The 16,254-nt window shown below is 24.7% G+C and overlaps 1 protein-coding gene across 2 annotated transcripts; it reads right to left on the bottom strand.

The window, feature by feature from the left end:
* Nucleotides 1–615: 615 nt before the first annotated feature.
* Nucleotides 616–11,558, bottom strand: LOC113549464 (rho GTPase-activating protein 39). Of its 2 annotated transcripts, XM_026950780.1 has the most exons (17): nucleotides 11,393–11,558; nucleotides 11,165–11,266; nucleotides 8,939–9,209; nucleotides 8,671–8,807; nucleotides 8,519–8,603; nucleotides 6,673–7,155; nucleotides 6,297–6,609; nucleotides 5,711–5,896; nucleotides 5,118–5,381; nucleotides 4,942–5,058; nucleotides 4,727–4,851; nucleotides 3,311–3,409; nucleotides 3,067–3,210; nucleotides 2,769–2,995; nucleotides 2,436–2,703; nucleotides 2,203–2,360; nucleotides 616–1,908 (listed from the first exon to the last, which is right to left on the bottom strand). In XM_026950780.1, the coding sequence occupies exons 1-17, from the start codon at nucleotides 11,413–11,415 to the stop codon at nucleotides 1,446–1,448; spliced, it is 3,465 nt and encodes a 1,154-aa protein (XP_026806581.1). In that variant the 5' UTR covers nucleotides 11,416–11,558; the 3' UTR covers nucleotides 616–1,445. The 2 variants fall into 2 exon arrangements, with proteins under 2 accessions (XP_026806581.1, XP_026806582.1); XM_026950781.1 differs by lacking the exon at nucleotides 3,311–3,409.
* Nucleotides 11,559–16,254: the final 4,696 nt, after the last annotated feature.

Genomic DNA, 16,254 nt, shown 5'->3' on the forward strand with positions numbered 1-16,254 from the left:
TTGTTTGTTGTAATAATAAAATGATAAAACAATAATGCCTATAATACATTAATATGTGAAAATTGTGCATTATTGCCAAATCGAAATAAAACAGAAAATTCAAAAAACAATATAAAGTAGTTAATATTAAAGTATATTTAAAATATATATATATCTACAGTTAAGGATTGAAATTCAAAAAATGATTTCTTTTATCATAAACACCAAAATTGGTATTAGAATTCAAGTACACATTCTAGCAAATAAAAAACTCATGAGTAATAAGTATATTATGAAAAAAAATGTCAACCACACCATGACAGCACCTCCAACTTATATGGGCTCACCACTTTTGAGGTTTAAGAATATAATCATTGAAATAAAGAATTATTGTTGCTAGACGAAAGCAATGTGTTTGCAACTGAAGTCATTTCGCCACACTGCTTTTAATAGCGACTATAAGAATATTGTGCAATGAATAGGCAGCAGGAAAAAATGTAAATATTTTATTGTAACCTGAAATAAACATCACTAGTATTCAATGCATGAAAAAATGTTGATTACTCTATGGTTTGAAGTCATTATCATGCTCTTAACCTTTATAATATAATAGGTTAAAATCTTTTTCAAACAAAATAAAAACAATTCCAACTTTATTATTCATACAATAACACCACAAAGAAATAAATAAAGAATAAAGTGTATAAAAATTAAAATGACAATATTGTTCTGGTGTTTGATACAAAAACTGAACTTATAAATAAATGCATTCAAACAAAAAAAAAATTATAATAAAAGATCTTTTTTTTATTCCAGAACAAAAAAAGTATTCCAGTTAAACAAAATAACATGAATTCTAGTCAACTAGTATACTAGCATTGGACTAAAACAGTTTTCTACATTTCTGTTAAATTAATAAGCTTTATGAAACTTAACAAATACAAAATATAATGTCATTGAGTTTTTTTTAAATTTTAAAACAGTACTATGTATAATTATAATATACTTATTTGTACACAATTCATTTTTCTAATACCATTTGACTATTTTAAAAATATTTTAGTAATAAATTATTGAATAAATAAACTAATACTGTTTATTGTTACTATATTCATTACAGCAAAACAAAAATAAAAAATAAAAATGTATAAATAAGCTATTAAAAAATTATACAACATATTAGGCAGTGGGAGGGTATAATTAAAGTAGTATTTAAGTAATTAGATTATATTTTAAGTAAAATTTTGCAAATCATTTACATGGTAACACTTATCTAAACTACTAAAAATCAATGTCAAACATTTTGTCATCAAATTTAATTTATCATACGTATATATTATAATTTATATTAGCTTAAAAATAATTAAATTAGTGTGCAATTAAGCTTCCATAATAATAACCTTTGGTTTGTGTAGTTTTGAAACTAATACAGTTTCAGTATTAGTTATTGAACATAACAGATCTGTTTAATATACGCCTTCCATAAAGGACGCATCAAAATGTAAAATTAACAAACGCATAAAAGCCATCTCTTTACGAGCATTGTCAAATATTACACGAGGATCAATTGAAGTACAACGTAAACAATTAGGAGCCATAACCATAGCCAGGTTACTGGCATCCATTTTGGTAACATGAACGACTTCAGGTTTGGTAAACAATTGTAGGAAGTGAATAAGATATGCCAAAACAGCTTTATTTATAGGTGGTAATCGATGAATAATAGCAATAGCACGGCGAGCATCTTGATGAGCTGCAATACACTCAGCATACATGTGATCAGGTACAAGAGGCTCATATAATTCACGATACCATAGTTTTAATAAAGATGCTGGAGTATGAGCATCAGTCAACTCTTCAGATCCAGGAACTTCCCATACATCTAAACGACTCTTAAGGGTCATAACTTCGTCCATGTCAGCTGGTACTCTATAAGAAACAGTATACAAATTAGAAATAATTAATATTTAATAAATATTAATAAACTATAATATAATATCTATAGCTTGTCTCACAAATGAAAGGTACCATGTCTAGCCAAAAATTGGATATTTTGGTGCATTCCCATACCGCATGTATAGTACCCCCACGTTTGGCCCTGAACCAGTTTGTAACTGTCTACAAGCGAGAAACAATACTTTTTTTTTTGTGAGACAGACTATATATTATAGTAAAAAAAAAAAATTTATATAAAAATCTAATTAATAATATTGTTTTGGTTACCTAAATATTCCTTCTGTTTGATCGCCTCTGTGCCTCAGTACTAGTTCAGATAATATGGTTTGTACCCAAGGTAATTTATAATTTGGAAAGCGTTCTTTTTGAAGATCAATAACTTCACTGATTGTATTCCCAAAAAGACTAGGCCTGAATATTTGCATCTAAAATTAAACAACAAGATATTATAAATAAACTAACTATTTAGTAAATATAATTAAAAATAAAATCAATCTTACTCTAGCTTGTTCAATATCTTCCAGTGTTGGTCTTCGAACAGCTTTTTTACCATCTACACCCATTCTATGTAATCTTTTAGTAGCCACACTAGCATAATGGCTTACTTGAACATGAACAGGCCAACGACCAACTTCAGTTGCATAACTGTCTAGACCTGGATCTCTATGTCTTTCCATGTAACTTTCTAAGTATTTTTGTAATTTAGGAGACGGTGGGAAAAAAGATAAACAAATTGCCAAAAGTTCCCATCCACGGCGTAAGCTTTCCCTAAAAATGATAAAATTTGATAAATATATGAAAAAAACCTTACTTATTTAAATGAATATTTATACTTTCTAGGATTTTCTGTTGTTTGTCTACATATTTGTATGTATAATTCATCTCTGAGGGTTGGTTTCATAAAACCAGTCATACATATTTCTAAGGCCACACTGTTTAATGTCATTCCTAATTTTGCTTTGCGATCACTCATGTAGGTTTGAACTAATTTAAATAAATCACAAGCTTCTTTTTTCAATGCTTTGTCAGACAGCACCAACATAGGTTTGCGAATTGGATCCTATAAATATTTGAATTAAAATTAAGATGTAAATTTAATTTAAAAAAAATAATTAATTATTTAGTTTTTACCTTGGACCATGAAAGCATGTCTCTTACTGAAAATTTTTTTCGGAAAATACCCTTCTTATGTATATTTAAGTTATCTTGGGCATATTTTTCAATATCACTTTCAGAAGTAGTTTTTTTATCTCGATTCAACAAAGTTCTGGAAGTCTAAATATAGTTTAAGTATAAGAATAATGTAATTATGATTTCATTTAAATTTAAGATGTTTCACAGTATTCTAATAGCATTTGCAAAAGCATATATAAACCTGTTCATAGTAATAGGCAGGCGAACAGGAACGAGCATCTTGAGATAATGATGGGTGGAATACACCGCGATTGGAATTTGCATAACGAGCCAGCATAAACTAAAAGCACACACAAGAAAAAAACAATAGCTAACATGCAAAAATAAATAAGAAATCTAAAAAAAGGTATCATATATGTATAAGTATTTATCATTTCTATACTTAGATATTTAAGTATAGAATATATATTGATAAGACAATAAACTAGAAATATATGATTTATCTCAATATTAGCAAAACATTGTCAAGTAAATAAAATATTAAATAGATACAAATTTAAAAAAATATTTTTTTGAATTCTTATTTGTGATAATACATAGTAAGTACAATTTCAAAACTTATGAGTTATTTTCTAGATTGATATTGAAGAATTAATTAAATTTAGAAAAAAAAATATTAACACACAATGAATAATTAGGTAACTTTAATTATTTATTAAAAAACAAATTATCAGCTTAGTATATATGAGTTATAATATAATATCACCAAATAAAATGAGTTTTAGATCTACTTGGTTTTTCACCTTTTAGTAACCAATTTAATTATTGAAAGACTTCTCCAAGTTTTTTTCTATAAAAATTATATTTTATTAACAAATTAAACTTATCATTTAAGCAGTAATAAAGTTTTATATATAATTAATTTTAATTAATTTTCTTATATGTAATCATACTATAAACCAATATATATATATATATATACATAATATTACATTGTTAATTTTGAAATTATTTAAATTATAAATAAGTGTAATTGCTATACATTTATATTAACCAACATATTTTAAACTATATTATATAATATATTCATATTTTCATTGTTTTCTTAACTTCTACGTATAATACATGTCTGGACAATATTTAAATTGAATTATTATTACCATTTTATCTTATAATTACATTGTATATTGGACATAAATTTGTAAATTTAATGAAATAGAATAATAATTGATTAATATTCATATTTTTGGTTGGTTAAATAAAAAAATTACTCAATTTAGATCAAAATAATATTGGGTATGTACTATGTACAAATATATAAATATAACCTGTTATAAAATAAAAATATAAAATAGCCATACTATAAAATATATACTCATAAAAAATTGAAATCTGTTTTTACTATCCAAGTATCACCTATACATTTATTTATCTAAAAATGACTATAAATAAATAGATTAATAACAATGATGCCCATTGTATACTTAACATACTATCATTCAAAAGATTTTAATACTTATTATAGAATTATAATATTTATATATAGCCACTACAATTCTAAGAAAACAATCATACTTATCTTAAACAATATATTTCTATTCAAAAAATTTTAAAATTTATATAGACACGTGCTAAAATACATAAAATGTGTATTTACCTCATTTCTTTCCATGATTGGAGAATATAAAGCTGCGGAAGGTTGAACATGTTGATCTTTTCGTCTTCTTAATGATGTATGTTGAGTTTCTAAAGGAAGAGTTGGAGCTGTATTGCTAAACGGATCTTTTAAAAATAATAATCAAGAATAATATAACCATGTTATTGTTAATCTATGAAAAAAAAAGTTTATTTTAATTAAAAACATTAAATTACCAGACATTGATGGTGTGACTAGATTTGCTGATCTTTGAGATGACAAAGTATTTGTAACTGTATTATAATAATGTTGATTACTACTAGATTCGACCGCATAGTCACTAACTCGAGTATCTAAAATTTAGTTTGTTTATAAAACAGTTTTAAAAAATATAGAATACTAATTAGATTACCATTAACATAATTCCGAGGCTGTGATGTTCTCATTGCTGTCAAATGATCATAATCTAATTCATCTCTTAAATAATGTCTAGAAGATGCATTTGATGGAGATGGTGAACTAGATTGTTCACCTTGACTAACTGCTCCTTCATCATCAGCAAACTCATCACTATCATATCCAGTAGCTGTTCCCATAACACTGATTAAATCTTCAATTTCAGCATCATCATCTTCAGAACAAGTTCCAACTGTATCTCCAAACCTATATGATGATCCTGTAAATTGCAAAAAACAATAATTGTTAAATTTTCAAAAATATACCTACAATCTATCTTATGAAAAGAGTAACCTCAGATGGCAGACAATTTTTTTTCAATTACATCAGAACATCACTTGAGTAAATAGGTATAAGTTTTAATAGATTAGCCACTTCTTAGCAAAATTAGCTAAATACATGCTAGACAGTTGTTGGAATAATAAAGTTATGCTTTCAAAGTACAGCACACCAACATGCATACTCATTACAACTGGTATGCACAGAAGTCTACTGACTGAAGTTACTTTTTATAAAATAGAGAACAGAATAAGTAATTAAATTAAATACCTGATAATTTTGCTTGTTCTAAAATGTATTGATGAAGTGGCAAAATTCTCCCTTCAAACATATCTAAATTACTATATAATGGAGTTTGTTTTTGGTCTGATGTAGCTGGACTAACACTTTTTCGTACAGCTCCACCACGTTGACTAGACGAGCTTGAATGATTTGATACAGGTCTTGCTTTTAAATCTAATAAAATATATTTATTTCAACATTTTTACTAAAATGAAATCATATGGAACCATGAAATTAAAATCACATTAAAATTAAAGATTAACAATTAACTAATCAAGTTATGTATAATTTATTTTAAACTAAATCTGAAACCTAAATACACAATACCCCTTTTAGTCGAGGAGAAAGGGAAGGGAAAAATTGTTTTACTATACAATTTCAACTTAGTTAAATATTATACATATTGAAACAAATGAAACATATTATAACTCAAATATGAAACAGCAAAACATATGATATGAAGGATTAACTGAATAAAAGCGACAAATCTGTATTTACTTAAATTATAGTTTTATGGAGCATTAAATACTCTTTTTATAAGTAAAAAATTAAAAATATTATTATTTTGACTTACGATTATCTATAGCTTTGTTGTCAGATCTTAACCTTTGATCAATTTTACTAGCTGTTGGAGGACTACTTGATACACTAGAACTGGAATTATCATTTTCTCCAGAATCATCATCACTACTTGAAAGTCCAACATCTTTTGAACATTTTGTATGTTTTATTGATTGTGTTAAAGATGATTTTGAACTAGATTGACTTGGAGCAGCTGGTGGAGGAGGAGGGGCTGCGAAGTTAGCATATTCAGGAGTTAATGGTGGCCTTGATTTAGATGCTGTAGGAGATCCAGTATCGGAGTGAGAATGCCATTTTCGAGAACTCTATAAATTAAACAATAATAATAAATAATTGATAGGTAACGGTAAATAAATAATGTATAATACCAAAGGAGTGGATTCTACTGATTTTTTGCCATGTCGTGGAGGCATTCCAAGTAATCCACTTGGAGCAAGATATTTTTCATGCATTGAATCTTCTTCTTCAGCTTCAATTGAAGTTTTAGTAGCAATTGATTTTTGTGCAAAACTTTGGCTCCTACAAATCTGACTATTTGATAAACTGGAAGACAATACAACAGGAGGGCGAGGACGAGAACAACTATTGTTACGATTATCATGACCAAGACTATAGCCACCTCCAATACTTATATCAGTATCAAAGCTTTTTTGTTTGCCTAATAGTAATTGGTATTGAGAAGCATTGGAAGAACTTCGTTGAATAGGAAGATTATTTTGTGGTATAGGTGGTTGAGAAAGTTTCTTTCTAAATAATGGTGTACTGGCAGACATTGATAAACCAGGATTAGCATCTTTGCCACTAGATGACTGAATAGAAACACAACTTGAATCACTTGAACGACCAGAATCCTACACAAATAATACAATAAATTTATAATTATAATATCAAAAGAATATAGCATATTAGTATATTTGTATCAATTAATTATAATCGTAAATCTAAAATAAAAGCAACTAATTTAAATTTCAAGCTAGAATAAAAATTACTTTAATTGTTGAATATTATAAAAAAGCATTATCAGTTATCACTAAAGGTAATAAATTATTTTCTTTGTATATTCTTAATACGATAATTATAGAATTAATAATAATTTTCTATTATTAATATGTTAGAGTCAAGACAACTTAAACTTATCTTGCCAGCTAAACAATAAGTAATGTCAAGTGTTTAAAATATAAATTATAAATTTATAAATAATTAGATAAGAATATTGTTTTATTAATTTTATATTTTATAAAAACATATTATAGTATCAAGTTAAATAATTGTTTTTATTATAAGCTAGTGGTTAGGTTTGGTTATAATTGTCTATAAGCAGCAAACACACAATTTATCTTTGAGGAATTACAATTAGTTTAAAATAAATATTTATGTACAGTGAAACCAGACTTAATGGACACCTCTCTCAGCAGACTAAATAATAAAGTAAAAGGATTAAAAAGAAATATTCTATTGTATTTTTACTTGTCTATAATGAAACTTACTAATAATTGCGTATATTTACAATTATTATGTATGTCAATATTTACAATCGATTTTTTTTTTCAGAAAAATACAAAATTGTCATTAAATAGTTGCGTATGTAAATTTAACTAAAGAAAAATTAAAGATTGTCTACATAGCTACATATATAGGCTTATATTATGATTATCTATTCAAGTGGATAACCACGGTAATATATGTTTCACTATAATTAAAACATGAAAATAGTATAAATTATTATTGTTTAATTAACATGATTACTGCTGATGACGCCAAATGGTCTCAATTAACATCTTTTGCAAGTGCAGAATGACCTTAATTGTCATCATCTACTTTGTTATTAAATTCACAACAATTTGGTCATCATTATGATCAAACTATTGGTTTTTGTTAGCATCTCTTATTCTCTTACAAGTATTACTTTACATATATATGTGCAAGTCATTGATATTTTAATTTTTCAATTTTTAAGATAATTTTTTTCTAAACCCCAATTTTTTCAGCACCATGATAAATATAATCAAATATGATATGCAGTTAATGTGCTGTAAATGTAATTTATATAAAAAATAACTATAAAATAATATGAGGTTAATAATTCAACATTTTAAAAAGGTTATTGTTATTATCTAAAATTTTACAAAAATCATTTATTTAGTTTATTTTACAATAAAAAAAAGTATATAAATATAATAACTTTTTTTAAATAAAACTCTTAGTATTACTTACTTGTGAATAAGCAGTACGATTGTACCAAACATTAGGCTGATTTCCACGTCGTCCTCTACTTGGTGTACTAGCTTGTTGTTGATGTCTAAAAAAATACAAAAATGAATAAAATAAACTTTTTACATTCAAAATTCAAAATTAAATTTATATACTTATGATGGTGGTGATGATGATGATGGTGAGATCTGCGAGGTGTAAGAGGAGAAGTTTGAGTTTCAGAATCTACAGAGCGTTTTGTTGAAGCAACCGGATCCATTAACCTAAAAGTTCTAACATTCTCAACGTTACCCTAAAAAAAATATAATTTAAACTTAACAAACATAAACTGGATATTTGCAATTAATTTATTATGTGAACAAATTACATAAATGTATACATTTATACTAGTGACAAAATGTTTATTTTATTAAAATAACTTACCAATGTTTGATTACTTGATGAAAGGGGTACTGTCATTCTATTGCGGCCAGGTGTCTGAGTTGACACAGATTCTTTAGAATATTTACGATCATTTTCATCATTCACAGCAGGTTCAGTATTTTGTTTTAATGTTTGTAATTTAGCCAAAGGTATAATATCAGAATTGGGAGGTCGATGCCAAACTGTTTTTTGAGAAGCTGTATTATAATAGTAAAAACGATTTGTGATAGGGTCAAAAAGTTCCCACCACTGGTTGTTGTCTGTCTTTTTCCTATAATATAAACAAATGTGATGAATAAAAATAGAGTTGGTTTATTTTAGTATGCATAAAACTATATTTCATAGAGTAGGAAAATTGAGGGAATCAATTATACAAAATCCAATTTGTATGAAACACTTTATGTAACATAAAAATTAATTAACTCTACTACACCACCTAATATATAAATACTAGAACAAACTACAACACACATTTTTTAAATCAACAATATAATTGTTGTTGGTTACCCTTGTAGGAAATTGATGGTAATAACAATATGATAAAAATAGCTCTAAAATTAAACTTTTTTTTTGTAACACATGTGTTATCTAAACAAATCAATGATGTAATTTCTGTTGACAAGCAAATTTATTATGACCTAAGTCTTAAATGCTTCATTATAGATTGAATAATTTTGTTTTATTAAATTTCCAATTAAAAAAAGTTTTGTAGTTAATACTGCATAATATAAATTATTAATAATAAGCATGTATAAAATACTAAAAAAAAATGTATAATTATTGCATATCAATACTGCTATTATTGATATTAAAGTTTAATCTTCATTTAAATTATATAAATCAAAAGTATTAAAAAAAAATATATTATATAATTTTAAATAATTATATTTTAAAGGTAATACAAATAAATAAATTATATTTGAAGTAATGTTTTAAGGTTACTCTAGTTTATTTGGAATGTTAAATGATTAATTATTTAGTTAAAACTAATACTTATAGTTTATTAAGTCTCTTACAACATATAGTATAGGATTCTCAATTTAATAGATATAAATAATAATAATAACATAATTGATTGAATATCATTGACTCAGAAGAGCATCAATTATAAGGGTAACAAGACATTTCAAATCAAATCTTACTAGTAGTTGAGTAACTTGGTAAAAAAATATTAATTAATTTAATTAAAATAATATTTTTTCAAGTTCAGAAAATTAAAATAAATTTTTAAATCATTTAAAGTAATTATATTATTTAATAGTTTGTTTATCAAATGTTCACCTAAAATGTTCTTGATATTTTATTTTAAAAACTATATAAAATATTAGATATCGTGTACATTTGTAATTAAATAATATAATACATAGTTCAAAATCTCAGATCAAAATTATAATTGTTGTTAAAGCAGAAATCATATATTACAAATTGAAAAGAAATGGTGTTTTACTGAAAATATGTCAATAATAAATAGCTTAAGTACAAATTTAATAATAATCAAAATTAATCTTTGTAAAAAAAAGTAAATTTAAGTGCACATGAAAAAGTATGATAGTTAATCATAAACTATAATCATTAGGTAAATAAAATAATATCTATTAGATAACCACCGAACTTTGTATATCTTATGTTAATTATATTTAAATGTCATAAATTTGTTAGTTCACCAATAACATCATGAATTCAATTTAAAAGTAATATTTAAAAATAAAATATTAAACAAATTTGTAGTTTGAAAACAATAACAAATTGTAATGCATAATAATAATTGTAAAGCATAATTGTATTAAAAACTGTTTTGCTCATAGTATTTAATAATTATTTTAATTTAGTAATAAACTTATACAAGTTTTACTCTATAATTTATTTATTAAACTATAAATTAATTTAATTTTTTTTAATTACTACCATTTAATTAATTTGTAATAAAAACATTTTACTTTTAAACATAACATTTATCATATTAAATGCATTATTGAAACAAAATTGACAAACTGATAAAAAAAAAATATATATATATATAATTGTAAATTTAGAATAAGGTTTACTATACAATGAAAATTCCATTATTTCTATACCCAAAGGCTAAAGGTCATAATATACCTGACATGTATTATGTTTACAATAATGAATGAAAAAAAATGCCAATTCAATTATCTACAATATATCATTTCAATTCATTCGAATACATGAAACGTAAATATTTAAATATATAATAAAAGTACTTACACAGGCACTCCTATAGGCGCATCCCAAACACATTCACCAGTTGTCAAATTTGCATACATATGTTCTTTGGTCCTGGGTTCGATTATTTCGACCCATTCCACCCTAAAATTTATGAAATTCAAAATCTTAAGACATAAATAATAGGTAGAACAATAGATACAGAGAGACAAATATTCAGGACACATATAAATAGTTATTATGGAATCTGAATTAAAGAAACATTATTACCTTTCTGATGTTAATGATGTCATTTTTTTGTTGAACTTGTGTAGTTTGCTTCTCAAACGACTGCAATCAATGGTCTACATAGTCGGTAAATTTTTGTTGAAAGAACTAAAACGTCCTATACTCTTAATTCTTTTAGTCTACACTGGAAGTCTAAAAATTTGTTTTTTACTTTTTGATAATATTATATACATATATCTCTATAAAAAAAATTCGGCCATCTAGTACCAACACCATCTGATCTGCAGTAAATATATTGAAAATATGTACAACCTCTTTGAAACTTAAGGATTTATTATAGCGGGAAATTTAATATTTTGTGTAGATCAACAAGCTTCAGACTGCTACACTACAATAAAGTAATATGATATTATAATTTTAAATTTATAATAATAATATTATATATATTATATATTATCAATTATATACCAATAGTATTGTTAACTTGTAAAATAAAACTAAAAAATCAACTAACTTTAAAAAGTATATTTTACCGAGAAATGGTCAAATGTTAATGTTTTATCATTTAAAATACAGAATGATTCACCAAGTCATACACATTCCTTATTTTTTTTTTTTTATAATGCAAATATTCAACATTTTTGTAACTTCTAAAAAAATAAGCTTAAAAAAGACTATATTTTTAATGAGTATCTGAGATTTTTGTACTATTTAGGAAGTGTCCTATAAAGTGACACAAACTTTTGTTCTTCAAATGAGAACTAACCTTTAGAATATAGAGAATAAAGCACCAGATCGGAATAATAAACATATTGATTTTACAATGGTATGTGTTGTTGTTTTTTGTGTAGTATGTCTGTATGTATATACAATAAGTAATTTCCACTTTAAGGATGATTTCTGATAGAAGATTGTAGTGGTTGTACCTATCTGGTTTGTACTTTTGACTTCAAAAGACAAAAAGTATTTCTCAAAATAATCAGTAAAATCAGGAATTATTACGCAAATCCAATTTTGTTTTTTTTTATTGTAATTCAAAATAAATTAAATAACTATAAATTATAAATAGATGAAATTTCAATCAAATATTTAGATTATCATTCTGATACAAGATAACATTTTCAATATATTTCGATAAAATTAACTATAATATAATAAAAATAATTTTTAAATTTTTTTTTTTTTTATATTTAATTGTATATTTAGTATTTACACTATTTTACGACATACACCAACGCCATACAGCTATTTTACAGTATTAATTCAAAATATATATAATAGATACAAATGTATAGTATGGCGATTTTCCTAATAAATAACCCCATATGAGATTTTGTAAGATTTTAAATGATAATAATTGTATAATATTTAAAACTATAATGTATAGTCTAATAAATACGTGTAAGTGTAATATTTTAATTTTTAAGTGAATTATGAGTATTTTCATAAATTTAATATTTTTCATACTCATAAAATCATAACTCACCTAAAAATTAAAATATCGTAAAAAACAAACGAGAAAACACAGATTGTGTTCTTACCTAAAAGCTTAATAATAGATCAATTCACTCTAATATCAAAACTATAAAAGCACACTATATCTATAAGTCCTATATTTATACTTATATTGTTAAATATGGACTTTCTAATCTTCTCATGTTACTTAGTAAATTAGTTTGAAATATCAATAATATACAAATAAATAAATAATATAACAATATTAAACAAATAGTCAATTTTTTTATTTACGGTCAATAATAAAAATACAAAAAATTCATCTCGAAAAGAAATTATATATAGGTACCTACTGAAAACTTAGTCTTAATGATTAAGGTTACAGACAGTCTCCGCTCAGAATCGTTGTTCCCTGTACTTATACAATGTTTTTTTTTTTTTTTTAATGTGGTGTATCTAAAATTTAAATTTAAATCGAAAAAAAAAATTTAATTGGAACGAACAGTTTCATTCATCATACTTATTAAACTTAATGTATTATGAAGATGGTACTATAGGTTATAACTAGAACACAGATTTCTATGCAATTGCATATTTTTTCCTTTTAATATTTTTGGATTTTTGTCAGTTATCTCCACGAATCATCATAATTTGAAGCTAAAGTGAAATTTTTTTTGCATATTTCTGCATATTTAAAGGTTATTGCATATTTTAACAAAATAAAAAATGTATTGCATATTGAAGCGAAAATTTAAAAAAATGTTTAAATTAATATTTTGTCAAGTAGAAAAATTAAAACTAAATTTCATAGTCACTAAATAATAATTAATATATATATTTAGTTATAAGATAAATAATCGATTACGACGTAAACTTCAAATATGCCCCAATAACTTTGGTGGACGTCGAACGTTTATTCTCAGTCTTTAAAAATGTATTAATCGATAAACGACACAGCTTCACAGAAGAAAAACTTGAAATGCATATGATTATTCATTTTAATAATAAATACAATTTTAAAAATAAATTAAGTTTAGAAAATTCCCTAAATTTTTTTTTATTAAGTATTTAAGTAATTAATTAGTATAAGTTTTATTGTAAATTTTAAATAAATAAAACATTCTTGTATATTTTTTTAACATATTTTCATAATTTTGACTGCATATTATATGGCATATTTGTATACTTTTAAGTGTATAAAAATCCGCGCTCTAGTTATAACCATGTTGATTGTTAATACTGCTATAGCCCGGAGGCCCGGCTATGGTTATACATACGTCATATATATGCTATTAAAGTAATTATGAATTTAATATTTGTTTAGTTATGTTTTTATTAGTAATAATATAAACAATAATAACAAATTGTAAAATACTAATAGATTAATGAAACTTTTCTGCAGGAATTTTTAAATTAAAATGCAAACGTCAAGCAATAGCTATAATTCTTCCTAGGAAGTTGTTTTATCAAATTTCTTCTCAATTTCTTATCCGTAAATATCTTATATAAACAAATAAATATTACATAATATATTTTATATTATGTTTCATGTATTCAATACTCATGAGATATGTGTATACGCATCCTTATACTGTTATACTATTGAGTGCATATAATTAATAACTCGGTAATTACACGCATTCTATTTTTGATTTTGTTACACATAAACATTTAAAAGAAAAATTATCAGCTGAATTATTTCAAGTAAATAGGGTGGGTCTCTACTCTCTTTTAAACAGCATACGTTTGTATTACCACATGGCACTCCTTAAAAAGTATAAAAATTCTCAAGTATTAGAAAATATGATCTAAAAGTTTATTTAAAACTACTAAAAATCAGATTTTAATAAAAAGATATTAAAAAAAAAAATTTAAAAAAATAAAGTGAGCATTTAGCATGCTTGGTAGTTCTAAAATTACCCTATATTGAAAATGTTATGCTATACTTTTTTTAATACCAAGAACTTGAAGCAGCTCAAGAAGCACAGAATAACTCAAATAATCAAATAAGCACACAGTTTACACTTTACACTATCGTTTCTCAAGTCTCAACCTTTTTAGTATCACCAACCCCCAAATGTTGAAATGTCTGATGTGTTTCTGTATCAAAAAAGTGAATCAAAAAGTCTAAATACTTAAAAGATAATATATATGTTTGGAATGTTTGGATAAAAAATACCTATTGCCTAGCTACCTATTATGCAGTTTTAATTTAATGCATTAAATATGCTTAACTATTTGAATTATCTTTTGCAATTTTGCACATTATAGGTTGGATAAATTAATGTATCAACGAGTACTTTAATATAATATTTAAATCAAATATAATAATTAGATTGTGATGACTGATAACTAGGTGATTACAAGGTGGAATAGTACCTTAACCACAGAATATTAAATCAGTTGTTTTAATCACGTATTCGTGTCAATAAAATATGTTAAATACGTCTATTTAAGTAGTAAATTAGGAAAAGTTTCGAACTAAAAAATAAAAAAAATAAAAATAAATCTTTATTATATTATAAAAATATCAAACTTCATTTTCTAAACATTTAGTCTTTTTGATTATAGATTTTCCTAGGGGTTTTCTGAAAAAAACTAGAAAAAGTAGAAAAACTGGTCAAAAAAGTAAAAATTATCAGAAAAACTGCAAAATAAGCATCTTTTTAAAACATTGTTGAAAAAATCAAAAAAAGCACTTTTAAATTTCATAATTGAACGTATTGTAACATACTAACATGAAATACGCTTCTGTAGCACTGTTACATTAAGTCAATCCAAAAAATAAGCAAATGCTTTAAGTACCGAGCACTGCTAATAACTCTTATGTAGACATTTTATTCATAGATCTAAATAAAATTGTATTAATGTTATAAGCCGTCATATTACAATTAACAATATTGTTTATCTTAAATTTACCCCTTCACCACATGAAACGGAACTGATGTTCGGATTTGGTCTAAAAACATTATGGTAACATTGGTAACCCTACCTATAAACTAACTTAGTTTATAATATAGTCGAAGGTCGTTACCGCTGTTACCGATAATCTGAAAAAAACGTTAGTTTTGGTTAAAAGTTATTAAAATAATTGCCGTTATAAATAAAATAATTTTTAAATTTAAAAACATGCTCGTTGAAATAAACTACATTTATATTAAATGTTGTACTTAGGGTTTTGATTTAGTGATGTTAATACCTATATTACCTATATTAAATAAGTAATAATAATTAATATGTAAGTTATATTTGTATATATAATGATACCTGTGAGTTGTAATAAACCAAATTGTATTGTTAAAAATGTAATCGTAAAACGTTTCTGGTTTCGTCTGTGACTATAATCGTTATTTTATGCCTATGTAGTTGACTAGGTAATAAGTAATATAGACAATAATGATATAATAATAGAAATCAGAGATCTCTCCCTATACGTACAAACTACGAGT

This window comes from Rhopalosiphum maidis, chromosome 1 (assembly GCF_003676215.2).
Source record: "Rhopalosiphum maidis isolate BTI-1 chromosome 1, ASM367621v3, whole genome shotgun sequence".
In the NCBI taxonomy this organism is placed as follows: domain Eukaryota; kingdom Metazoa; phylum Arthropoda; class Insecta; order Hemiptera; family Aphididae; genus Rhopalosiphum; species Rhopalosiphum maidis.